At 37.3% G+C, this 27,893-nt stretch overlaps 1 protein-coding gene and 1 long non-coding RNA gene across 6 annotated transcripts; both read left to right on the forward strand.

The window, feature by feature from the left end:
- The first annotated feature begins 1,725 nt into the window (after positions 1-1,725).
- Positions 1,726-27,347, forward strand: LOC128512116 (uncharacterized). Of its 3 annotated transcripts, none has more exons than XR_008356242.1 (3): positions 1,726-1,841; positions 2,006-2,051; positions 26,978-27,347. It is a non-coding gene; the product is annotated as an uncharacterized LOC128512116 (long non-coding RNA). The 3 variants fall into 3 exon arrangements; XR_008356243.1 differs by lacking the exons at positions 1,726-1,841; positions 2,006-2,051 and adding exons at positions 26,020-26,096; positions 26,262-26,322; XR_008356244.1 differs by lacking the exons at positions 1,726-1,841; positions 2,006-2,051 and adding exons at positions 26,020-26,096; positions 26,262-26,322 and having other exon boundaries at positions 27,084-27,347.
- On the forward strand, positions 2,320-17,709 carry LOC128512063 (uncharacterized). 3 transcript variants are annotated; one of them, XM_053485191.1, is made up of 11 exons: positions 2,322-5,229; positions 5,672-10,221; positions 10,305-10,498; positions 11,372-11,432; positions 14,647-14,660; positions 15,000-15,039; positions 15,583-15,792; positions 15,901-16,094; positions 16,305-16,365; positions 16,563-16,763; positions 16,888-17,709. In XM_053485191.1, exons 2-11 carry the CDS (start codon positions 10,077-10,079, stop codon positions 16,995-16,997), a joined length of 1,230 nt encoding a protein of 409 aa, XP_053341166.1. In that variant the 5' UTR covers positions 2,322-5,229; positions 5,672-10,076; the 3' UTR covers positions 16,998-17,709. The 3 variants fall into 3 exon arrangements, with proteins under 3 accessions (XP_053341167.1, XP_053341168.1, XP_053341166.1); XM_053485192.1 differs by having other exon boundaries at positions 2,320-5,229; positions 16,563-17,709; XM_053485193.1 differs by lacking the exon at positions 16,888-17,709 and having other exon boundaries at positions 2,320-5,229; positions 16,305-16,705.
- Positions 27,348-27,893: the final 546 nt, after the last annotated feature.

The raw sequence follows: 27,893 nt of genomic DNA on the forward strand, positions 1-27,893 counted from the left end.
GTTCTCCGCGTGCTTGTTTGGCTACCTCCGGGTACTCCGGTTTCCTACCACAATTCAAAGACATGCAGATTAGGCTTATTGACATTTCCAAATTGCTCATAATCCGTCAATGAGTGTGTGAATGTGTGTCATGCACTGCGATGGATTGGAAGCAGATTTAGGGCATGTGGTGGGGTACACTCTGGACAGGGTACCCCACCTATTCCCTAAGTCTCCTGGCATAGGCTCCAGGTATACAGAATAAAGTGGTATAGACGAAGATACTGTAAATGAGTGAGTGAGTGAGTGAGTGAGTGAGTGAGTGAGTGAGTGAGTGAGTAAAAAGATGTCCAGAAGGTAAGACATGAAGCGCATGAAACAATTCATCCATCATGGATAGAGCCTGCTGTACACACCTTTGGAGGCAGTGTTATGATCTGGGGTTGCTTTAGTTGCTCAGGTCTAGGCTCAGCAACAATATCTGGCAAAAAAAATTTAAGTCAGCTGATGGCACAGGCAAATTTCAGGACTCAAATTGTGAAAGTGTGGTTCAGGAGGATGAGAAGTCATTTTCACAAATTAATTTTCCACCACACTGTGCACCATAATCAAAGCTAAAAGCCATCAGTGAAATCTTGGGGTGTGCGACTTTTTCTTCGGCTAGGCAGTGTACAGTAGTAGCTAATTATCACTATTTTCCCTAAAATATCACTTAGTTAATTTTGTCATTACTTTCATCTACATTAAATATGAGAATATCGGGCTGCTGAATGCAACAGAACAGGTATTGTAAGGAGGCAGTACTAATGCTTAAGAACTGATAACAACTGATAACAGCAGTTAAGAATTTATACCAAGGCGTTAATGTTGGGAGGTGGCAGGCAACTACTACTGTAGTAAAATCTTTTCAATTAAAAATATTGCAAACATGATGCAAAAAGAACATGTGTAAAATCACATGACCACAAAGAAATCCAAACATGACATTCTTATCACCTTCTATTACTAAAGTCATTTGTCTAGACTTATAATCAAATAATATATAACCTTTTGATAAGATTTCAACCTGCCGTTAGAACTCCCTTTTTGATTAGTGTTGTTTTATTAAGTGTTTTTGTTTTCCGGTTACATTTATTCTTTGCAGGATCTATTAGTTTACTTGCAACCCTTTCTTCTAAACCCTGCATCAGACATGTTTTTTCAATTAATATAATATTATTAATATATTACTAGTCACATAACTAAGTACACCCTCCTGGAATGTTTAGAAATATTTGACATACATCTAGTTTTTAATTTTAATTCATTTCTTTTGGGAGTTTTTTGTTTAAGTATTTGAGCTAACCAAATAGCAGTCTTATTTCCTTCTTCATACATTAAAATCATGATGCATGTATTGTGTTTCTTTGAGGTAAATTAAAAACCTTTAAATTGAGTAGTAAATGATGTATTGCATCTATCCACCGCTAGAGGGAGACAGCAGATCAATATGTGCACAGCTCCAGAGACTGGAGGGTTGTGATATTTCTGATAGGAGTCGTGGCTCTAACAGAGAGCCGCGTTATGAGGGGGAGGGGCGGATATCTGATAGGGGCGTGGCTCTAACAGAGAGCCGCGTTATGAGGGGGAGGGTCGGATATCTGACAGGAGGCGTGGCTCTAACAGAGAGCCGCGTTATGAGTGGGAGGGGCGGATATCTGATAGGGGCGTGGCTCTAACAGAGAGCCGCGTTATGAGGGGGAGGGCCGGAACTCTTACTCTGCGACTGCGGAGAATTGAAAGTGAAAGGAGTTCATGGTGAAATACAGTCTGTTTTTAGAGCAGCAGATAAGAAATAACTACTTTTACGAGAAGCAGCGAAGGTAAGCAAAAACAAGTCCTGTTTAAATAATACACATAAATATCCTAAGAAGACATGTTTTATTCGCTAAATGACATAAAAATGTGTTTTATTCGATCTGTCCAGTTACACAGTAAGATGACTCTGCGTTCTCTCTCTTTCTCTCCTTTTAATCTAAATCTATAGGAGTGTATAAAGACAGCCTCTTCAAACAACAGCAACACGATGTCAGGTATACAGAGATTTAAATACTGAACTGAATATGGTTTTATGTTTTTTGATTATTATTATTATAATTATTAACAGCTGCTATATTGTCATATTTTACCTTTATATTTCAATTTAACTTAAGTTATTTAATTTAACAAACAAGTTTGGTGCTGAGGGTATTTAAAAGTTACAGTGTAGTTAAGGCACCTTAGTAAGACCTTCTACCAGAGGGGTTTATCTGCTGTCACCAGTCAGTCAGTTTTAAAGAGTGAGGAGGGAAAAAAGTAGTGAAGGTGTGCACAAGTGGTGAAGTGGGGCTATGTGGTCAGTGGCTCCTGCATGCTCCACAATTGAAAAAATGAAAATTGGGTGTGTGGGTATGACTCTGAGATGAAGCAACAGTCGTCACAGTGGAAGAGCCCATCATCTCTATGCCCGAAAAATGTGAGGCAGGTCTACAGTTCAACCCACAGGTGATACCACCTAGTACAATGGTAATCACCACTGACCTCTGCGGCTCCACTAGTTGGGATATAGAATTTCAGATGGAATGGAATGTACTGTAGGCAGGGCTATGTAGTAAGAAAACATCTCAGGATTGTTGGCAGTAATAGTTTCACAGACAGCAACCTGCCTGGTTTAGCAAGTTTAGTTTTTCTCAGCATCAAGACTGATAGTTATTTGGCCAATAAATGAATGCAAGCTTGAGTGTATATTAAAAGAGCTTTATGGTTGTTGGCTATGTCTATCAGCATGAAACAATACATCCTAAACAAACATTTCACCAACACTTTCTTTGTATTTGCACAGGTTTTTGGGAGGTAGGTAAACAGCTCTACTCTGTTTTCTTATAAAGGGTAATGTCTCATTACTTATTTCCTTTCAGCCTTCCGTATCAGTAGTTCAAAAAAAAAAAACATCAACTCAGACTTCAACAGCATAGTGTATATTAGCACATCTACACAGTTTTATGCTGTAATCTTATCAAGGGAATAAACCTACAGATGCGATGTCACTGTGTACAGGAGTTTAACTTAAATAGCAGATTAAAAAAAAAAGTGTCAACTATTATGCATACCTGTTCAAAACTATGCAAAACTATTTACAATAAATGCATAATAATTGAGAATTTGATTTGTTGCAGTATATACAATATGGAATTACATTTAATGTTTCATTATTTCAACAGAAATCTCTTGTTCATTTTGATGTCATTATATCGCTGATATTTTAACATCTTTAAAGAGATAAAGCAACATAAAAACAATGCAATGAGGATTTTGGATTTCAGTGTGCACATTATATTCAATTCAATTCAATTGTATTTATATAGCGCTTTTAACAATGGTCATTGTCTCAAAGCAGCTTCACAAAGATGAAAGAAATTCATAAAAAAAAAAAATAATAATAATAATAATAATAATAATAATTTGTGTATGTGTGAGAAAAATGTGTCTAGATAATAACGAGATAAATGAATGAAATTTCTCTGATGAGCAAGCCAAGGGTGACGTCGACAGTGGCAAGGAAAAACTCCCTGAGATGGCAATAGGAAGAAACCTTGAGAGGAACCAGACTCAACAGAGAGCCCATCCTCATTTGGGTTATAACAGATAGAGATGATATAACACCATGTGTGTTATGCAGCTGAAAGTACAGTACAATATAACAGAAATTCTTTAAATTAACATAAAGTCCAGTTCAACATAGGGATGAGTCAGTAGATGCAGAGGGCAGATGGGATCTGGATCACTGGGAGCACAGGACCAGGATGTGTAGCTCCAACCATAATAAGGCAGAATTCAGCTGGAGCTGGTCCTTCTCTGGATTCCTCAGGATCCTCACAAGGTTGGCCTTTGTCTACTGAAGCTGGTACAATCTCCAGATGCCTCAGGATGGGTAGAAAAGTACAGAACAGATGGAGAGAATTAGCGTAGTTGCCATTCAGGATAGATGTACTGGAGTATGAGGTTATGGGATGAGTTACGCGTATGCCAGATTAAAGAGATGCGTCTTGAGTCTACTTTTAAACTGGGAAACTGTGTCTGAGCCTCGAACACTGTCTGGAAGGCTATTCCAAAGTATTGGAGCTAAATATGAAAAGGCCCTACCCCGTTTTGTAGATTTTGAAATTCTGGGAATTACAAGAAGTCCGGAGTTTTGTGATCTTAAGGAGCGTGGCAGATTATAGCGTATCAGAAGACTGGTTAGGTATGTGGGAGCTAAACCATTTAAAGCCTTGTATGTAAGTAATACTATTTTGTAATTAATTCTAAACTGAACAGGGAGCCAGTGCAGGGATGATAATATAGGTGTTATATGATCATATTTTCTGGATCTAGTGAGAACCCTGGCGGCTGCATTTTGGACTAACTGAAGCTTGTTTATTGAGGATGCAGGACAACCACCTAGTAATGCATTACAATAGTCCAGTCTGGAGGTCATGAATGCATGAACTAGCTTTTCTGCATCAGATACGGATAAGATGCTCCTAAGTTTGGCCATATTTTTAAGATGGAAAAAGGCTGTTTTTGTGATATTGGAAATATGATTTTCAAAGGACAAGTTACTGTCTAATATCACGCCCAGGTCTTTTACTGTCGAGCTGGTAGTAACAGTACATCCTTCTAAACGCAGGCTGAATTGTGAAAGCTGTTGTGTGCTGGTTTTTGGGCCGATGAGTAATATCTCTGTCTTGTCTGAGTTTAGTAAGAGAAAGTTATTGGTCATCCAATCTATATGTATTTCATGTGAAAAAGAATGCTGTTCATGTACTCTTCTTCACATCCTTTAACTGGTGTGATTGTTTTTTTTTAAAAAACTGTGTTTTTAACAGTAGTATACACAGATGTGCTGCATTCTTAAATGTAGTGATTTTGATGTAGTAAATAACAGTTGATTTAATGTAAATAACTCTTAAGAAATGTCAACAGACACCAGTGTAACCAATTAGTTGCTAGTTGCTGCAACTAGTTGCTTAATGGCATAAAAGAGCATAAAAGTAAGTTCGTGAAAAATACTGCTGAGTTTTATGTGTGATGCCCTATTGTAATATATTCTTTCTTTACAAAGAAATAAATAATCACAATAAGTAGATAAATACCCCACTTGTTTTCAGTTTGCAGTAGACACCATGCATTAAACATTCACACTTTGTAATTCACTTTCACAGCGTATATCCTGGAATAGAGGCCAGCCAAGTAAGTATGAACAGGTGAAGAGTGAAACAAATGCTGACTAAATGTTGTGTGTTTGCCTGAATAACCATTTGATTCTGTAGTGTAAATATAGTCGGGGTCAGAAATTTACTTACACTCCTCATGAAAATGAATGTCATGGCAGTATTGGGTTGCAATTAATATTTTTTGCAAGCTACTTCAATGCAATTTTTTTTCCTGTGGGAAATTCCTGATTAAATAGTTATTTATTGTGCAATTGTCTATAATATAAATATTGTTGATTTTAAGTCCAACAAAATTAATTGCAATTAAAGATTTAAGTAATGTCTCCCGATCCTGAAAAAAAATGTGTCTGCATTAATCCAATGGACACATCAAAAAGCAAAATATTTTATTTTTTAGAAAATGACGTTCAGACTATGAATTTTTATCTGACACTATGCTTCTGTTTTGTTTTATACAGGTACTCACTCAATTGTAAGTCAGTAACTACAGTGTGCCATGACAATCTACTCTAATTTTTATTTATCGATTTCTCACACCTCTCAGAGAATAATGTAAAACTCTGTTTCACTGTAAAAATTCCTGAAGCTGAAGCCTGTTCATGTCAGTCAGCTTTTTAACTTCCATTTACCAACCAAAAAAATAATACACTACCTAGATTCTTACAAACCAATTTTACTTGACATAATTACCTAAAAGGTAATTTGGTACGACACAGTAATAGCTCACACCTATACTTTATATCCACATTTGCTCACTCTATTTAAAGGTTTTTGTAGGTAAACAGCTTGCACTTAAAACTTTTATACATTGATATTTATTACATTTATTAGTCCACCCCACAGACAAGTTATTATGTCCTATTACTCTCAGTGATTATGTTACTGTAGGTCAACAGCTAGATTATTGTTTTCAATCAGAAAAAAATATCCTGTGCAGGGTCAAGGGGTACTAAGTCATTGGGCACAACAAACACACCATTAGGCAAACCCCACAGCACCAGCTGTGCTAACAAGGCCGACACTGTGTACATAATTTTACTTTTTAAAGTTATTTTACGTATCAAAATATCCTTCCTGGCCAAAAAAAGTAACAAACTATAATATTTTGTTTTGCTTTGATTTAGGCACACATTTACTGTGGCATCATTTTGATAACCTTATGTAACATTTATTTTCCTCTAAGATTTTGTATTGATGACATCCCAAAGATTGTCAGTGGGGTTAAGGTCTGTGGTTAAGGCCAACCCATGTGTGAAAATGATGCGTTGTGCTCTCCGAACCATTCTTTTACAATTTTAGCTCCATAAATCCTGGCCTTTTCATCTTGGAATATGGCCGTGCCATCAGGGAAGAAAAAATAAAGGAAAATAAAGTTGCAGAACCCAGATGTGACCAACTAGAGCAACCTCAGTTCATAACTGCTAATTTAACAGATTTTGGAACATTCCCAATGCTGAGTGAGGATTTAATAATTTTCAACAGGTGTTCTTTTATTGCTGGTACTATCTTTTTAAGAAAATGTGTCGGTACAGGATCTAATATACAGGTTGATGAATTTGCAGAAGAGATAAGTAAAATTAGTTCATACTCCTCAAGGGGAGTAAAGTATTCTAGGTTCTGATCTGACATGGCTATTTTATCTCCAACAATTGCATTGTCCTGTTTCAAAGCCTCAATTTTATGCCTAATATTTACAATTTTATTATTAAAAAAGTTCATAAAGTCCTCACTATTGCATGATGTTGTTGTAGAGATTTCTGCAGTTGTCTTATTTCTAGTTAATTTTGCTATGGGATTAAATAAAAATCTAGGATTATTTTTGTTATTTTCTATATGAGTGGAGAGATACGTTGATCTACAGTAGCGACACTAATACCCCTATCTCACCTATGCGGTTTGACTCACGGTGAGAAGCGGAGTTAGGCACCGTGAGTCGCCGCGATTGCCCGCCGACGTTCCGCTGGCGTTCCGCGAAGTTGGTAAGGACCGCAAGCTTCCGCGAGGACCGTCACAAAAATTAAACATGTTTAATTAAACATCTTTAATTTTTCTCGCGGAAAGATAAAAATGTACTCACAGCACCAAAACTCGTGGTGAATCATGATGAAACGTACTTATGGCCACTGCGCGAAACCGCGTAGATGAGATTGGGGTCTAAAAGCTTTTCCATAATTTAGGATGCTCTCCTTCCATGCTACGTTTACGTTCTAATTTCCAGGCGGTCTGTTTTAAAGTGTGTGTGTGTTCGTTTTACCAGGGAGGGAGTTTCTTATCTCTAATAATTAATCTTTTAACTGGAGCTACATTATCTAAGGATATCTATATCGTTATTTAAGAAACGAGCCTCTAAATATTCAGTCGCCTGATCGAGTTCTGTGGGGTCAGATGGTGATCCAATCAAAGTTGATAACTCTGGGAGATTACTGTTAAAGCTCTCTGTGATATTGACGTGAATGTACGTTTAATACGGTGGCGCGGTGCTGTGCGTACATTATCACTATGACACACTTTAATTGAGACAAGATAGTGATCTGAGATAACTTCAAACAGTGAAATTGTAAATAAATTTCTTATACTTAATTAAAAAAAATATTATTAAATCTAAAGTATGACCTGCTTTATGAGTGGGTCCTACTACACACTGATTTACTCCTACCGAGTCCAGTATGAACATAAATGCAGTTCTCCAGCAATTAACTCTTGGTCTACAGAAACGACTAGGTTTGGGAGAAAATCTGCAATTTCACAAAGAAATTCAGAGTACTGCCCTGGAGGTCTGTAAATGACAATTAGTGGGATCGACTGAGCTGACTTAATATATGTATCTACACTTGTTATGTTACTATAGAGAACTTCAAATAAATTAAATGTGTCCATGCCTTTGTACAATTGACAATTTATCATTGTAAATAACTGCGACGCCTCCTCCTCTACCAGTTAACCGAGGCTGGTGTATGTAGCTGTATCCAGGAGGACTAACTTCATTTAAAGCTACATATTCGTCCTGTTTAATCCAGGTTTCAGTTAAACAAAGTATATCAAATTCCTGATCCGTGATAATTTCATTAACAATAACTGCTTTAGATGTGAGAGATCTAATATTTAACATTCCTAGCTTCAGATCAGAGGTGCCGGCTGCGCATTCAGTATGATCTGAGTTTGTGACTAAAACAGACTTTATGAGTCTTTGTAAATTTTTGCAGTCTCAATACGATGAACCCTGAGTGATGCTTTTATGCAGCTAGCAGACGTTTAATTTAGCCTGTCTGTCTGCTCCCTAGCCTGGACTCTGGATTGTCACCGATTAACTAGGCCTCTTCTGAGATTATGAGCTATACTGATATACTGATATACTGTAAATTACCCATACTAACCTCTGACTGACGAAGGTGTATATCATAAGCTCCAACATGTACCACTATCTTAGAGAACCTATTCTGTCCTAGAGCCCTAAGATTAACTGCTATGTCCGGTGCTCTGGCTCCCGGAATACCTAACCACTGCCGCTGGCGCCCCTAGAGGCCTAGCTAATTTCACATGTCTCAGTATAGAGTCTCCTATACCCAGAGCTTAAATAAACAAGGGGGAAATAAGCTTAGGGTTAAATAACTTAACCATATTTTATAATCACTGCAGTAATTATTTAATGGAAGGCTCTTACCTATTTGCTTAGTTAAATCCAGGTGATAATGTTTTTTTTGACCATGCAGTGCATATAATATAATCATTAATTAAACTAAAATAATAATAATTTGTAATAGTTTACTAAATTAAAATAATATAAGAATTGACTAATCTAAAATAACATATTAACTACTAAACTAAAACTAATTTTGATGGTTAATAGAACATAACTTTGTGCCAGATCGTATTAATATATTGAGTGCTGTTTACAAAAAAGTAAGTAGAGAGAGCAAATTTGGATTGACATAATTAATAACTATTTTTTCAAATTATTATTAAGTGGATTTTTTAAATCTATATTTCCTGACTTTTTGAAGATTTCCACATTATGCACTGACATGTCTGCAGATTCCACTGTTTCACCCCATACATAAACCTATTGTTTTAGTTTTCCTTCTTTTCACTTCTACAGGGTTCATCAAAAAAGGAAGAGCCAGGTTTGTTAAATCAAATGAGGTTTTAGGTAAAATGCAAGCAGTGTTACAGTGTATAGACATTATATTATTTTTTATTAGTAAGGACATTAGTGTTTTTTGTTATTATAATTATAGTAATAGTAATATTGTTGTAGCACTGCTATTATACTTCTAAAAAGAGTACGAATTATAGTTCTTATAATAGTACTAATAGTAGTAGCTTCTCGTATGAGAGAAACAGTAGTACCCCGTGGAGTTCTAAACAGGTAGAGGCACGGTCAGCTAGACATGCGGTTGCCAGGCCATACGGAAGGGTCGTCCCATGCGTATCATAAGCACTCTCACAACCTCCTATTTAATTGACGCGAAGCACTGCATTAGGGCTCTTATAAATACTATTTCATCTCGTGGTGCGGCTCTCCAATTCAATTCTGACCAGACACATCTGACACACTGCTGACTGTGTTACTATTACAGGATTGTCAGGATAAATCACAGGAACTCAGGAATATTAAACAGTATCAGAAACAATAACATTCTGCACTGTAATATCATACTTACAAATACACCATTGTGTTTCACAACCCTCCGTGATAAAATTACAATAAGAGCTTTATAGTTATTATAATGATAATTTTTATTTATTTCATTTAATGACCAAAAACATGTATTCTTTTTTTTTCTTTAAAATCTTTTAGGAAACAAACCATTTAAATGCTTTATTCTACTAACTGGAAAAACACTGAATTCTCATAATGACTTAATGCATCGTCTCAAAAAACAAGTACCAGATCTGCAAGTGGTGCAAACAGAGACAGAGTGTGATATCATTCTGGTGTTCTGCCCTGTCGTTAGAGGACCTGAACATGATATTAAAGCAGCACTGGGGAAGCTTAATAATATTTCAGGTATTTAAATTATAAAAGTAAAATATTGTATATACTGAGTCAACTGTTTAGTTAGTCAATGACTTATGGTACGGTTTCTATAGGTACCAAGTCTGCGGTCCTGGTGGTGCTCCATCACACGTTTGATGCAGAGTTTGTTGTACCAGACAGTAGCAGAGCTGTGAGCAGAGGGAATACACTCACGGTCGACTGTTTGTTCCATGAAGATCGGGGATTACTGCAATGTCAAACAAATTACGAATCATTAACCAGAATTGTAACGTACATCAAGCCTCAGGTCAGTCTTTGGCTGTTTCTTTGTTTTTCATAAAGTTGTCAGCAATATACTGTATGCATTTAATTACAAATTTGGACGTTTATTTATTTACTTTTTATTTACTTTTATTTATTTATTTACTACTTAGTTAGTTAGTTTTGTGTTTTAATTAAGATGCCTGTTTCTTATAACATGTCCTTAGCTGCATTGTAATATTTTTTATTACTGGAACTATAGACAAAATTTGTGTATGTAGACATATTGGGGGTCTTTTTATTGAAAATGCAACATTTTATTTTATGTCTGATCAAAAAAACGAAATGAACTAAATGACTCAAAAAAAGATTCGTTCATTTTAATGAACAAGATTCAAAGAATCGAGTCACTAAAATGATTCAAACTTCCCATCACTAATGTGTGTGTGAAGCCGGGAGGAGGAGGGGGTGGGAGGGGTGCTGTAAAGGCGAGTGTGTGTGTGTGTGTGTCTGCGCACGTAATTTGACACTGACACTGTGTTCCTTCACTCACAGCAACACACACACACACACACACACATACACTCTCGCCTTTACAGAAATGTAATAATAAATCCACTGTAATAATAATAATAAACGTTAAGTATCTTAAAACAAATATTAACAAATATTCCCCATTTAAAATCAAGATGCCCTTTACTTAATCAAATGCTATTAAATTTCATCGGATAGTCCCAAATTCACTTTAATTGCAGGTTAATTGTTGATTAGATAGGAATTATTACATTGCCATATTAATATCACATAATTACACAGTAACAGTAGATGAGCTTGAAAGGTACACCGACATATCCATATTGAAGTGAACTGAGAAATAGTTCACCATTGATTTATTTTATTTTATATTTATCTTTCACAGATTCAAAGTAAAAACTACATTAGGGAGAGAATGGAAACTAGTCAATCTTGTGTGCCAACTGGTGAGTAGCACGGAGATACAAAATAAATATTAATTACTGATCACTTTCAATTATATTTTGCTTTCTCATAATAATGAACTGTATATGTCTGTGATATAATTTTATATTAGAAATACTTTCTGATCCTGCCTTGACATCTTTCTTTCTTATAACCTCACTAGCTACAGTATGTGTGCTTTCCACACACAGTGAATTTCATGCTTTCATCAAATTGTTAATCAAGTTGTTGCTAATCTAAATGAATGTATCTTGTAATTGGGCTGCCACCCAGTAGCGGCTGGTGCAATTTACACGGAGTGTAAGCTCGGCCGTGATGACTTGACTACTGCTTCTTTATCTGATCGCCTTGCAAAGAAGTATTTTAGCAAAGAAATTAAAGAAATTTCCTCTCATATTTAGCGGGATTCCATGTCAATCATAGGAATATTGTAAATAAATAACTTTCTTTCATTATTTAAATAAATAATTATTATGTTAATGATTACATGTTAAAGTAGAATTCTTCTCTGCTTAACTTTAAGGGGGCAGCAAAACTGGCTGGACAGAATTTATTGAAACATTGCCAGTCGTTCAGTATTTGCCAAAAGTTAAATCGGCACCATTAATGAAACCAAAATGTTGAGGAAAAGGGACGTTATAAGCAGTTATGTGGCAGATTACATCATGGCATCTAGCGCTTTTTTTAGATAAATATAGAACATTTTCCCTTGAGGTAGGCATGGCTATTTACATCATTCAGCAGTGCCAATTAACGCGATAGTTTACAGCATATATACAGAGTATGACACAGAAACAACCATAAAGCATTGCTTATTCCAAAAAGCAAGTATTCTATAAAAACTGAACCTTCAAAGATGAATGGACAGATCAATGTATGTTTATTATTCTCTGCGTGAAGTTTAAAACCAGTTTGTCTCATGTTTCAAAGCCGTGCTGCTAATAATAAGCAGTGATGTAAAGCACCACTATAAGATAAAACATGGATCTTTAGAGCAACCATATCCGTAGCAGTCCGAGGTGAGGGTGTGTAAAATACCTGACTTAAAGGGGTCATACGGTGCTACATGCACTTTTTCAAGCTGTTTGGACTAAAATGTGAGTAAGGAGAGTGTGCACACAACCACCCTACAATGATAAAGAGCCGGCCAGTGATTTTTTTTTTCATTTATTAAAATAAGATGCCCCTTTTGAAATCAGGCCATTCTAAAATCCCTGTCACTGTGACGCCACACCAACAGAGGCCGCTCCTACTATAGTTGATTGACACTCGACGCTGGAGCAAAATGTCGCCTAAGCGAGTGTGTTGTACAGTTGTTGGGTGTAATAGCGAACATAGCAGTCGTCATTCACTACCGACATCTGAGCAGCTGAGGATGCAGCGGCTGAATTTTGTTTTTAAAGCTAACGTCCCCGCCATCTACCTACTGTAAATGCGTTCATGTTTGGCAAATCATTTTTCACCAGACTGCTTTATAAACGCGGGTCAATATAAAGCAGGTTTTGCTACGAAGCTGCTCCTAAAAAATGAATCTGTACTAACGCTTCGTGTTCCTGCTTCATCTTCACCAGGCTCAGTGAGTGTAATTTCTTTTTCTATAAATCTTTGCAGATCACCTTTTCTAATAATCACGATGAATGTGGAGTGTTAGTTAACTTACACTCTCATAGGACATGGTTATGTCCTATTATTCCTAATCGCCCGTTTATAATAAACAATGCATTAAGGTGATTGTCTAGTTGCAAACTGTGTACGTAGTCAGAAAACTATATTATGCTTACCTTTGTAACGTTAGATGGTTTATAACGATATCTGTCGAAGATTAAGAAGTCATGTAAACACATCAGTAAACACATCGCGTCCGTATCTCTCTCAGTAAGTTTCTCCGCTTTTTTTGTCGTTGCTCGCGGCAGCGTAACAGCCCGTTAATTCATGCCCATGCAGTGATGAGAAAGACAAACGAGTCGATGCATGTTTATTCTTTTAATTTCTGCGTTGTCAGGCGATATTACAAACTTCCTCGTAGGTTCCGTACTTAAATTAAACCAAAAACTACTTAAGAAAACAGGCTCAGGCTCTATATTCCAGCGTTTTTCAGTTTGGACTGCATTACCCACAAAGCACTGCCCGCACTGGACTACACTTCAGTGGCTATACCCCATGTGTGTTGTGAAGACACGCCCCACAGAACTGGGGGGGCGGGCTCAGCAGAGGTCATAAGCATTTAAAGGAACATGTACTGAAACTGGTTGCTGAGAACAGAGCTAGTTTTTACCACGTAAAAGTAGTATTTTTTTACACAACCATTAAGAATTTTTAATTAAAGTATATTACAAACTTTTCATTAGGACCCTAAAGAATCATATTAACTTTGGGAAAAATTGGGACTGTATGACCACCTTAAGAGCGTAGTGTTGTGTGCTAAAATCCAAATGTTATGTTAAAGCAATGTTATGAACAATTATGTGCCGGATTTAATAATCTGCTTTAAAATAAGATAATAAGATACTTGCTTAATGTAAAAAAAAATCACCTGTACCAATAGATATTAAATAGAAAAATATTTTTGAATATTTTTGCTGGGATTACTTAATATTTTTACTGCTGAAATAACAGTGCTGAATTGGAATCTTAATCTTTGTCCAATCTACTTTCCCGATTTCTTATCTGTGATTCACTCTCTGATTACCAAACAGTGAGTGTCCTTGGCTGACGACAAAAGGAGTACAACTTGGCAGAAACAAGGTGTAAGGTGTATACTCAGCCTTACAAAATTTTATTTCTTTGTATTAATAAGTTAAACAGAGTGTTCTGCTGTACAGAAAGACCTACAGACATGTATATGGACTTCAACCTAATAAAAATAATAATATTAATAATAATAATATTACTGATTACATTAAAACTGATCAGCTTATTTTTAGTTTTAACCTTTTAATTATTTCTACACACTCTTTCCTGTTTTTTATCCATGACACAGATTTGACTTCAGGCATTTTTTTTTTAGATTGGTTTCAGGTCCTCCAATGTATGAAACGTAAAGATATCATTAAAAGGGATCAATGTGCAGACAAACCATTTCTTTTATTTATATATTATATTATATTATAAATCAGTTTAAACACTTCCTGGAGTTATACAGTTAAATAATAATTATATCTAATATTATTATTATTTTTTTTTTTTTTTGTGTGTGTGTGTGTTTCATTTCTACAGGTTCCCAGTCATTGGTAAGTCAGTAACACTGCTTTGAGACACCATTGATGTTACAGCTGATTTTTATTAATCAATTTAAATATAAATAATGCCAGCTTTTGAAGCACGGGTAGAGCAGTCAGTTAAGCCAAGCAAACTGCAGATCACATCACATGACCTCACCATCAACTGAGTCTATCTATAGGAAATACTTATACACTACACCTTAGCTAATATAGGGGACAGACAAGTGTATTTTTTTTTTTTCATTTTCACTGAAAATTTAGTTATTGTTTATATGTGTACATGTGTATATAGCATACAGTATAATCAAGCTTGAAACTTTCATTCTTTTCTACCCAATTTAACAAAAGGAGCAGGAGCCTGTGAAAAGGAAACGCCCACTGCAGACTGGTGAGTAAAACTAGTCTAAAAATATATATATTTTTTAATTCTTAGTATATGTAAACTAAATGGCAACAGGTTAATTGACCTTATAATATCTTGTGTTTTTATGTTATAATCTAAGGAATATACATAGCCAAATGTGACACCTGACCTAAATAAAGAGCTTGCCCAAACTCTTTCAACACTTGTGTGTATGTAGAATTAAGATTTTCCTTCACTGGAAGTAAAGAGCCCAGATCTGTTTCATCATTGCAGTGTTCCCGTGCACAGAGTGAGCTCTTTAAAGACATTGTTTGCAACAGCCACATTCCAAAACTAGTGGAAAGCTTTCTCAGAAGAGTGAATGTCATTTTAAAAACATAAGGGAACTTTGGGGTGGGCAGATATGAGGGTGATGGTCAGGTGTAATTATAATTTCGTAATTATATAATTTTAAAAGGTAATGGTTTTGGCCTCGCTATAAGTTTACTGAATATAAATAACATTAACATATTTAATGAGTAATAACCATTCAGAGTTTACCAATAATTTATTATTTTATATTCACAGAAAAGCCAACACTGAAATATTTTATTTTACTAACTGGACGCACATTAAATACTCATGAGACCTTGATGGGTCAGCTTGAATATGAAATCCCACAACTGCAGCAGGTGTCTACAGTGGATGAGTGTGATTTCATTCTGGCTTTCTGTCCTATTGTGTCACGAGCTGGAACTGACATTGAAGCAGGACTGAAGAAGCTTCATCAGGAATCAGGTATTTAAAAAAAAAACTGTCAAATCCTTTTCTTTCAAAATTATTGACTGTATATACTGAATAATGTCATGAGTTTTGTTCTGAGTAAATATTATTGGTTTTTTCAAGCTGACAAACCTGCAGTTCTGGTGGTGCTCCATCGCACATTTGATCCAGACTGTGTTGTACCAAACAGCAGCAGAGTTGTACACAGAGAGAATACAATCACAGTCGACTGTCTGTTCTATGAAGATCAGGGATTACTGCACTGTCGAAAAAATCAGGAGTCATTTAACAGAATTATAAATTACATAAAACCTCAGGTCGGCCTAATTTTTTTTTTTTTTTTTTTTGGGGGGGGGGGGGCGGGGGGGGGCGGGGGGGGGGGTTAGAGCTGTCAGCCAAAAGCAGTGTGCAAGTACTATAGTTTAATTAATCAAAAATGTTATTTAACTTAATTTACAGATTTACACTGACACATGTACAGTAAGCTAAAAGTAACACAACTTCTGACATTTTTTTGTTTTATATAGATTCAATCTGTACAGTCCAAAGAGGAAAACGTGGAAACTCAGGAAACCCCTGTACAGGCTGGTGAGTAGACATATCTGCAAATAATTACTTAAAATTAGCATATTAATATAGTCTAATGAATTTAAAATAAACATCAAGTCTTTGTCTGGCCAAAATGGCAAATGTGTATTTAAGTGTAAGATATATTATATGATGGATGCAATCTCCTTCAAAGACAGTATTAACATTGATCCGCTGACTACAGTATATCATTTCAGTTGCAGCAAAGAAATCATGCAGGTATTTTGTGATAATGAGGGGAACACCAGATTCTTTCATGGACAAACTTAAAAAAATGTCAGATCTGATAGAGGTGACATCAGAGGATGGTTGTGACTTCATTCTGACTTTCTGCCGTGGTGTGTCACAAGATGTAACTGACTTTCAAAGAAAACTGAAAAAGCCTGAAAGTAGTTCAGGTATTCAACACAGTTTTATCGCATATATCATTATTTCTTTCATATTCTAAGTAATGGATTGTATGTAATTAGTTAATGTCTCAATCGGTATCTACAAACATCAAACCTGACAATTTTGTTACAGCGCATGACCATGAATTAAAGCAGAGTGGTAAGAATGATAACATTCCGGTCAGTGCAAACCATATACAATCTAAGGTACTTCTTTGTTTATTTGCTTGCTTGTTTAAGTAAAGTTGTTGATCACTAGCGTAATAAAGCATGTTATAATAACACTCTGGGTTTACTCTTCAATTTACAGTACAATTTTATGAAACCTAACATTTTGGAAACTTAGCTCTTCCTCTAGTATATAAACTCCAGTGTGACAAGTGTATGTAATGCACATGGCCAAAAAGATGATGTCGGATCTTTCAGTCATGCAAGAGATCTGTACATGAGAGATCACTTTTATGTCTTATTTCTGTTAAAAAGTGTGTTTCCCTCTTTCAGCGTAATGTACCTATGGACACACAAGAAGAAGGTGGGGTTAAGTGTGTGTGTTTGTGTGTGTGTGTGTGTGTGTGGGTGTACATATAAGCATGCACCTGACCAACTTTGTCTGTCTGTGTGAGTTGCCTATGGCTAAGATTATTTGCATGTGTGTTTGTGTCTGGCTGTATTGAATGTCTCTCTCTCTTTCTGATCATCTATTTGTCTGTTTATTTTGTCTGTGCGTCTGTCTGTCGCTGTATGTCTGTATGTGTGTGTTTTTGAGAAAGAGAGAGAAAGAGTGTGTGCGCTTGATAGAAACTACTTCTGTAATTAGTTCTGCTAAATGCTGTAAACATAAATGTCTGTCTGTCAGACTAACTGCTTGTCGTTCTATGTTTCTGTCCATCCCTATTACTTTACCTGCTATGGTTTACAGAAGCATCATTTCTGTCTATGGATTTTGCTGTTCTAAATGTAGCTATGTCTCTTCTAGGTGGCGCATCACAGTCAAGTGACAAACTGGAAAATATGACAAGCAAACCCACACTGGAGATCCAACTGCAGGAAAAGGACAGACACCTTGAGGAGATGAGGACAGAGCTCAAAAAACTGAAAACTGAGTTGTCAGAAAAAAATGAGGAGCTTAAAAAGAAAGAGAGTCTACTAACCTTATCAGAAAGACATCAAAAGCATGTCCAGGACAAAGGGAAAGACAGACAGTTGAGGGAAAAAACTCAGGATGAAAAGAAGTTAAAGGAGATCAAAGCTGAGTTGGACAATACAATAAAGAATTTAGAACAGAAAAAGAAAGAATTGCAAATTGTGAGCAAACATTTGAGTGAGGGGATAAAGGTGTGTGAAATTAATAAAAGTGAACTGGATTTAATGCAGAAGAAGCTGCAGGAGAAAAACAAGCAAATACAGGAGATTCTGAGTCTTTCCACATCTAATAACTCCGATAAATTCTAATCTTTTTAACTGACTAAAGTTATTTCTTTTAAAAAAAAATCTTCTTTAGATTTGTAGTAGCTGTTTAGTAGTAGTTTCTCTCTGCAGCTCATCTTGATAAGAATAGAGATGGGAGCGCACTGTACATGACTGTTTAAGATCGACATCATGTGTAAAGCTTATTCTTTAATCAATGTGTCAGACGCTGTGTGTGTTTGTGTGTGTGTGTGTGTGTGTGTGTGTGTGTGTGTGTGTGTGTTTAATCAAATATTACAAATAAAGGGAACGTCAATGTAACTTTAATGGATAACCAATGAAGTATGAAAAATAAAGAATACTTAACTTTACTGACGTTACTGTCTGTTATTGTTTTTTACAATGTTATAAATGGTTATTTAAACTGTTTTTAGGAAATCACCTGTTTTATCCGTAAATGGTGCCATCTAGAGTCCATCACTTTTGGCTTTCACTTTTTTTGGGCCCAGCCCAAAAAAAAACAGTCACACTCTAATATTTTGTTATTTATCTAATATTTCGTAAACTGCCTTTTGCGTTTATTACAGCTCACCATGTCATTATTTTGATAAAAGTATGCAATGTCACAACCTTTATTTTCTTTATTAGAGTTACATAAATTTCTTACCAAGTACAAGGGGCAGGCATACAATTTGTATTATCGTATGAAAAAAATATTTTCTTAAATGATGTCTCTGGAAATGAGTGCGTCTATGAATATTTCTTCATGTTGAAAAAATGCTGTAAGAGGGTCACAACCAAAAAGGTGCAACTGGTTAAATAAACAATTCAATTCAATTCAATTTTATTTATATAGCGCTTTTAACAATAGTCATTGTCCCAAAGCAGCTTCACAAGAAAAAAAATGAAAGATTTTTTTTTTTTTTTTTTTTTTAAGAAAGAAAAGAAAAGAAAATATAATGACAAAAACTTGTTGCCACGTACGGCGAGGTGACTTGCTGCACTGTACAGAATGTGCAGAGCTGCAGGCAGTCATGCTGCAGAGTTCTGAACAGGCAGATCCACGGTCACTCTCATGTGTGGTTGCTAAGCGACGCCACCATGGACGTAATGATGCGCTACACCTGTAAGTGTGACTATTTAGGGCGTGACACTCCTGTAGAAGGCTAAAGGCAAAGACCCAGCCAAGTCAACATCAGAACTTGGAGCACTAGAGTGAGATACAGTAGAGCAGCATGCCACTTATTAAGTGTGCGCTTTCAGTTAAAGTAAAAACACACACACAAATAAGACATAAGCACTAAGAAGGGATAACTTCCAGAGCGGACGAGAGAGTTTAAGGTTTAGTTTTAGAGCCCTGTCCCGTCTCAAGGAGATAAAGGAGCTCTGTTAGTTTTTGGTTTCAGTTTTGATACTTTTTAGTTTTCAATTAATAAACCCACACTATCTCCAAATCTTCCTCTGCGTCTCACAAGCACTCTCAAACATTTGCTGAGCCCCTTTACAATGTTCTAATGAACATTATCACATCTCGTGACATGGCTGCCAAACTCGCATCATGTAACAGTTCCAGCGTATCACACAGATTTAAAGTGGCATCCAGTGACTTCTTCCACTTCCATCACTTGAAGAAGCCACTTCAGGCTGGCATTTTTAACGATGATGAAGAGATGATTACCAATGTGAAACTTTTCCTCAAGAGCCAAAAAGAAGGTTTCTTCAAAGAAGGTCTCCACTAGTTCATCCATCATTTGGAGAAGTGTGTTGCCTTAGGTGGAGGATATGTAGAGAAGGACTAAGCTCATGTCCAACACTTGTTTTCATTACATAATTTTTTTCTTGGCAATAATGCCAATTTTATGACACATTTTGCCCCACATATTGCTGATTGAAGAGTCCAAGAGTTTAGACTGATATTTTTAGGAGTAAACCAACAGAAGCAACCCCATATCATAACACTGCCCCCACAGGCTTGGACCGTAGGCACTAGGCATCATTTCATCTGACTTCTTCTAACCCTGATGCACCATTACTCTGAAACAGAGTACATCTGGAATCGTCAGGACACGTGACCCTTTTTCAATACTTTACAGACGATTCTTTATGCTCCCTAGCACACAGCTGTTTAGTCCCAATTTCCAAGTTCTCTTCAGATTGTGTGTGTGGAAATCCTGTGTTTAATTTTACCATATGTTTAAGTGATCTTTGATCATTTATTATTTTTGATTAATCAGAGCTGCTCCCAGTGAACGAGTCTCCATATTGCACACTCTTGTGGACTGTTATTTACTGTAGTGTTACAATATCTTGAATAATAATAATAATAATAATAATAATATAGTTAAAATATTTACACTATTTCACTATTTGTAACTGTAATTGTTAATCTTTTTCTTTTTTATTTATTTCCTAATATAGGCTAATTGTTTATAATTGACAATCAAGGACAATTGCCCTTCAAGGTTTAATTAATAATGTGTTGGAATGTTCTTAACCTAATTTTAGTAGTTTCAGCAATCTCTTTAGTTGTTTTCTAGATGCAGGACAATAATTTTACCCTTCTAAAACAGAGGAATATATTTGCCATGACCACATGCTATGTCTTCTGACATGGTTGTTTAAGACATGAGGGTCTTGAGAAGCTAGGGTTTAAATAACAGGTTGCAGCTAAACCATATTAATCACTGCAGGAATTATCCAGTGGAAGGTGCTTATCTTTTTGCTTGGTTAAATGGATGTGGTGGCATTTTTTGGGCCATGCAGTGCATTTTTAAATATATTTATGTTTTGCTTCTGATTTGGATGTGCAAATCGCTGATTTCAGATGCATACATTTACTGTAGGTGCATTTCTGAGATTTTGCATTTACCCGAAACACCTCTAAAAAGCAATGTTACAGTGTCTTGCAAAAGTATTTATACCCTTTGAACTATAATATATACATTTACATTTAAGCATTTGGCAGATGTTCTTATCCAGAGCATCTTACAAAAGTTTTTTTGAACTTTCCATCATTGAATAGATCCTTACACTGGGTTACTACAGTAGGTCACTAACTAAGTGCCGTCAGTCAAAACAGTTGGGATTTTTTCTTTTTAAGGGGGGTTAGTCCAAGTATTGAAGAAACAGATATGTCTTGAGTCGTCTCTAACATGATTAGTATGTCTACTGGGAAAAGAGTTTGAATTAGTTAATATGTATAATGCGTCAGTAAGTAAAGAAAACTGTTAAACTAGAACAGAAAAAGGAGAAGTGGGGCTCTGACAGGGGGTGTGGCTTAGAGAAGGGGCGGAGCAGAGCTCTGATAGGGGCACGGCTCTAACAGAGGGTTGGGCTCTGGGGGGCTCTGGGAGGCGGTACTCTCAAACTGAGGAAAGTGAAAGGAGTTTAGATTAAATTGGCCTTCTTTTAGAGCAGCAGATGAGGAAAAAAAACATGTTTATGAGAAGCAGTGAAGGTAAAAACACGACAAAATCCTGTTTATATAATACACCTAGATATCCTGTGTGATCATGTTTTGATCCAATTCAATCAGCTCTGTGCTCCTTCTGATGCCTTCTGAGCAGAAGAGTTACATTGCTGGTTTGATTCTAATTGTCAAACTATCATGGACTTTGTGGCTCCATTAAAAACCAGGCAGCCTAAGCTCAAACCTGAGCCTTGGTTTAATGACCATACTCGTGCTGTTGAGAGGGAATGTCACCGAGCAGAACGAAGATGGAAAAAGGATAAAAAAGGATAAACTGCAAGTGTCGTTTCAAATTCTAAAAGACTGCTGGCACCGCTACCAGAACACTGTTTAAGAGTCAAAAAGGGAATACTTTGCAAATATTATCTCTTCCAACAGCCATAATCCACATGTGTTATTTCAGACCATTGACTCTGTTCTTAATACACCATCAAATGTCTGTTGTGAAGATTCATCTGATATGTGTAATAATTTTCTGAGCTTTTTTATTGAAAAGGCTGTCGCCACAAGGGCTCTTATCGCAGCTCCTGAATCTGATTCCTCTCTTTTTGTCTCTTGCACCTCTGTTTTTACTCAGTTTGAACCTGTGACTCTCGCCACCTTATGGGATGTGGTTAGTCATATTAAGCCTGCAGGTTCCCCCCAGGATTTTTTTTTTCTCCATGATTTTTTAAGGAAATCTTTCCTAGTATAGGGCAGTCTGTCCTTGACATTATAAATAGAAGTTTGTCCTTGGGTGTGGTTCCTACAAAGCTCAAAACATGCATTAGTACAGCCACTGCTTAAGAAATGTGGTCTTGATCAGACAGTTTTGGCTAATTATAGGCCTATTTCCAAGATGCCTTTTCTTTTCAAAGTGTTAGAGCAAATTGTTTCTTGTCAACTGAAACATGTTTTAGATAAATAAAAGGCATATTTGAAGTTTTTCAGTCAGGTTTTAAAACACTTCATAGTATTAAATCTGCTCTATTAAGAGTCATTAATGACATCCTGCTGGCATGCGATTCCGGTAACCAAGTTGTTCTTGTCTTGCTTAACTTAACAGCTGCTTTTGACACAGTGGATCACAATATTTTAATATCCCGCTTAAGTGATCTAGTGGGTATTGGTGGCACGGCACTAAGTTGGTTTAAATCTTATTTGACAGATAGATCTTTTTCTGTTAGTTTTTCTGGCTTCGAATCACCTTCTGCTTCTTTGCTATGTGGAGTACCACAGGGCCACTGTTATTTTTATTGTATTTAATTCCTTTGGGCTCCATCCTTAGAAAACATGGGATCCACCTTCATTGGTATGCTGATATATACTGCATATAGGCTTCATATATGTGCATATATCCCCATATAGGTGAGGATAAATGCGCATATATACTGCATATAGGCCTTCATATATGCGCATATATCCTCATATAGGTCAGGATATATGTGCATATATACTGCATATAGGTTTCATATATGCGCATATATCCTCATATAGGTGAGGATATATGTGCATATAAACTGCATATAGGTTTCATATATGCGCATATATCCTCATATAGGTTCTTTCCATGTGGGTTTCAATGTTATTTATGTACTAGATTGGTAACCAACCCTTACGTGAGCTCCTGATGTGATGGCATCATTGAGAGAGCCTGCCGCACAAAGCTAAAGCAGTATAATTTAATTTACAATTTACAATTTTCAACCTTGCCAATATTTACTGAACCAACATTGGGCCAACCTATCCTTGGCCTCACAAATAGGCCAACAGTGGCGTTGGGCCAACAACTGATGCTAACATGGCCCAACGCATGCACTGTCATTTAATAATGACATTGAGCCAACAAAGCAGTGCTATCTGGGCTGATGATCCACATAAGCTCCACGCCCAATTTCAGGTTAGCTCTGATTGCTGTGATTGCTGTGCATTTAGGCATTTGCCAGACGCTCGTATCCAGAGCAACTTACAAAAAGTGCTTTAAAGTTTACATCACTGGATACATACTTACAGTGGGTTAACAGGGTTAATAACTAAGTGCCATTGGTCAAACACAAATAGGAAGAGATTTCTTATTAAAAAAAATTTGGGCGGGGGGGGGGGGGGGGGGGGTTTAGTACAAGTACTGAAGAAACAGATACGTCTTGAGTCGTTGTTTAAAGATAGTCAAAGTCTCTGCTGTACGGACATCTAAAGGAAGTTCATTCCACCACCTAGGTGCCAGAACAGAAAAGAGCCTGGATGAATGCCCCCCTCGATCCCTGAGAGATGGTGGGATGAGGCGAGCAGTGCTGGAGGTTCGGAGGGAACATGGTGCAGTGCGTGGTATGATTAGAGCAGAGAGGTAAATGGGTGCTAGGTCAGTTTTAGCTTTGTAGGCAAGCATCAGCGCTTTGAATTTGATGCGGGCAGCTACAGGAGGCCAGTGCATGGAGCGGAGGAGTGGTGTGGTGTGGGAGAACTTGGGAAGGTTAAAAACGAGACGTGCTGCTGCATTCTGGATCAGTTGCAGAGGACGAATCGTGGACAGAGGCGAGGCCAGGAGTGAGTTGCAGTAGTCCAGTCTTGAAATAACAAGGGACTAAACGAGCACCTGAGTAGCCTGTGAAGAAAGAAATGGGCGAATTCTTTTGATATTGTAAAGAAGAAATCTACAAGAGTGAGTAAGGTTAGCGATGTGTGGGGAAAATTACAGATGATTGTCCACGGTTACCCCAAGATTGTGGCTGAAGGAGTGATTTGGTTGTTGTCCAGGGATATCACAAGGTCTTGACCTGAGGATGAGTCACAAGGGATGAACAACAGTTCGGTTTTACTCAGATTGAGCTTCCGCTGATAAGCTGCCTTTCAGGATAAGATGTCTGCCAGACATGCTGAGATCCGGGTGGAAACCTGAGTGTCAGAGGGAGGAAAGCAGAGAGTAAGTTGGGTGTCATCTGCATAACAATGGTATAAAAATTCATGCGATGATATGACCTTACCAAGAGACCGGGTATAGAGGGAGAACAGAAGAGGACCAAGTACTGAGCCCTGCAGGACAGCAGTTGAGAGTCTACGTGGGGCAGATGTAGTTCGCTTCCATGTTACCTCATATGACCTATCTTCTAGGTAAGAAGCAAACCATTGCCATGCTGTTCCACAAATTCCATGGCTTGTAGGAGTAGATAATAGATTCATGTGGTTCACTGTGTCAAATGCAGCTGACAGGTCCAGGAGGATGAGGACAGATGACAGTTTAGCAGATCTAGCAGCATGGAGCTTCTCAGTGACTGACAGAAGGGCAGTCTCCGTGGAATGTGCCACTTTGAATCCAGATTGGTTTGAATTATTAAGGTTGTTCTGTGAGAGATAAAGAGACATTTGGTTATAAACAGTCCTTTCAAGAATTTTGGAAATAAAAGAGAAAAGTGATACCAGGCAATAGTTGTTAACTTCTGATGGGTCCAAGCAGGGTTTTTTGAGGATGGGAATAACCCTTGAATTCTTAAAAGCAGCAGAAACATGACCAGATTATATGGAATGATTGATGATGGTTGAAGTGAAGGGGAGGAGGTCTCGTGAGATGGCCTGGAGCATTGTGCAAGGGATTGGGTCTAATGAACAAGTGGTGGGGTTAGATGACGAGATGGTCAACATTTGGACATTGGAAGAATTTGATTTGTGCAGGCATCTTATCAACAGTGCTATTATGGTTGTAACATTCAGAAATACAAGAAAATCCTAGAATTACACTTTGGACAGGGTGCCAATCCATAACTCGGCGCACACTCATTCACACACTATGGGCAATTTTGGAATGCCAATTCGCATGTCTTTGGACTGTGGGAGGAAACTGGAGCGCCCAGAGAAAACCTGCTAAGCACAAGAAGAACATGCACACTCCATGCACACATAGACAGGAATCGAGCCTGGTAGGGAATCGAACCCAGACCCTGGAGGTGCTAGTGCTAACCACTACACTCCTTGTGATTTTTTTTATTAAAATAAAAGCCGAAGACATCTTTAAATGGAGGAGTAAATTATGTATTACATACTGTATATCCACCGCTAAAGAGAGACAGGTGGTCAATAAATTCCTGGGGCTTTAAATGCATACTTTAGATAAATGGAATGTAAATTGCTCTGAACCAGTATATTATTAACATTTTTTTTTTTCACAGAGGGGGAAGAATGTGGGGAATCAAATACTGCTACTAAAATTAAAGAAGAAGTTTTGCCTATACGCGATGATAATGAAATCTAAATAATTACTTATATCTAACTAGCTAAAACGCTTAACTAGAACGGGGGCGGTGATACAACAGAGAGCCGGGCTCTGATGGGGAAGGGGAAGACATCTGATGGGGGGCGTGGTTTTAACAAACACCCGGCTTATGAGGGGGAGGGACGACTGTGGAGAAGGGAAAGTGAAAGGGGTTTATGGTGAAATGTGGTCTGTTTGTAGAGCAGCAGATAAGAAATAACTACTTTTACAAGAAGCAGCGAAGGTAAGCAGAAACAAGGCAAAGTCCTGTTTAAATAATACACTTACATATCAAATGTAGTCATGTTTTTTTCGCTAAATGATATAAAGATCGTTTTTATTCGAGCTGTCCAGTTAGACAGTAAGATGGCTCTGCTTTCTCTCTCTTTCTTACTTTCTCTTCTTTTAGTCTTTTAGTATATAGGAGTATATAAAGACAGCATCTTCAAGCAACAGCAATACGATGGCAGGTATACAGAGATTTAAATGCTGAAAAGAATTAGTTTTTTATAAATATTTAAAAGCTTCTATGTGGAATTTTGAGTAATCATGTAACACTTTTATTATTATACTTCTGCTTTATATTTCAGTTGACATATAAATTCACAATTTATTTCAATGTTTTTATTAGTTTGGGGCTGGGGAATATTTTGAATAGTAAAGTTAAGACACTTGTGTGTGACAATTGTTTAGGGAAAACTAAATGCTAAATATGATGGATTACTGTATGAAAAAAAATGTCTATCATAGTTACTGTTGGCGGCATGGTGGCTTAGTGGTTAGCACTGTCGCTTTGCACCTCCATTGTCCGGGTTCAAATCCTGTTCTGGGTCTGTGTGTGTGCAGTTCGCGTGTTCTCCCTGTGCTTGGTGGGTTTCATCTGGGTTCTCTGGTTTCCTCCCACAATCCAAAGACATGCAGATTAGACTAATTGGTGTTCCAAAATTGCCCATATTGTGTGAATGTGTGTTTGTGAGTGTTGATCAGAGGTCCTACCACAGTTGTAAAAATGAGAATAAATACAGTGGCCACCATTGGCCTCCACAGTCCCTAGTTAGACTACAAAGGTTCCTAGATGGATATTTACTGTAGCATATCTACACCGTAGTATGTTCCTGTTGTTAGTCTTTCAGCTGCTCCCATCAAGGGGTCACCACAGTGGACCATCAAGTTGTTGGCACAGATGTTTACACTGGATTCCCGTCCTGATACAAGCTCCCATTTTCTCCAGGCTTGAGACCAGTACTTCATCCAGTGGCTAAGAATTTAACCTGGGCCTTCCGCATGGCAAACAAGAAACCTACCACTGATCCACCAATGCCATCTAGATCCTAATGTAATGTGAGATAATTAACTGCTGACTGGCACTTAACTAAAGCATAATGTGGGCAGGTGTAAATGCGCATTTGAATGTTGACAGGAAGTCCCTACATGATCACAAAAATGGAAATAAATACGAGGTGGTATCAAAAAGTTTTGAGTTTTGTAACACATCAACAAACAGGCAACAGGCAAACAGGCAACAGGCTGCATGCACAGTCACAGGGACACCGACTTTTATAAATCAGTCTGCCATTGCACTGTGTTGCTGCCAAGTCTGTCCCTAGGATGCTGACCCAGGAGCAGAAGGAACATTGTGTTGAAGTCTGGCCAGGAACTCCGTCAGCATGCCGTGAATGACCCGTCCTTCATGTTATGATTGATTACTGGTGGCAAAACTCTTGTGTGTGTGGGTACGACTTTGGGATGAAGCAACAGTCTTCACAGTGGAAAAGCCCATCACCTCCATGACCAAAAAAAGGCAGGTCCACAGGGGGGCCAGATCATCAATAGAGAATTCTACTGTCAGTTTTAAGGGGTCTGAAGGAGGACATACTGCGAAAGTGACAGACAGCACCCTGACTGGATGCGCCCTGCATGCAAACTTGAATGTAGAGTAAAAGAGTTTTATGGTTGTTAGTTGTGTCTATCAGTATGGAGCAGCATACTGTACCATAAGCATACATTTACCAGAACTTTCTTTGTTTTTGCACAGGTCTCT

Source organism: Clarias gariepinus, chromosome 24 (assembly GCF_024256425.1).
Source record: "Clarias gariepinus isolate MV-2021 ecotype Netherlands chromosome 24, CGAR_prim_01v2, whole genome shotgun sequence".
Classification (NCBI taxonomy): domain Eukaryota; kingdom Metazoa; phylum Chordata; class Actinopteri; order Siluriformes; family Clariidae; genus Clarias; species Clarias gariepinus.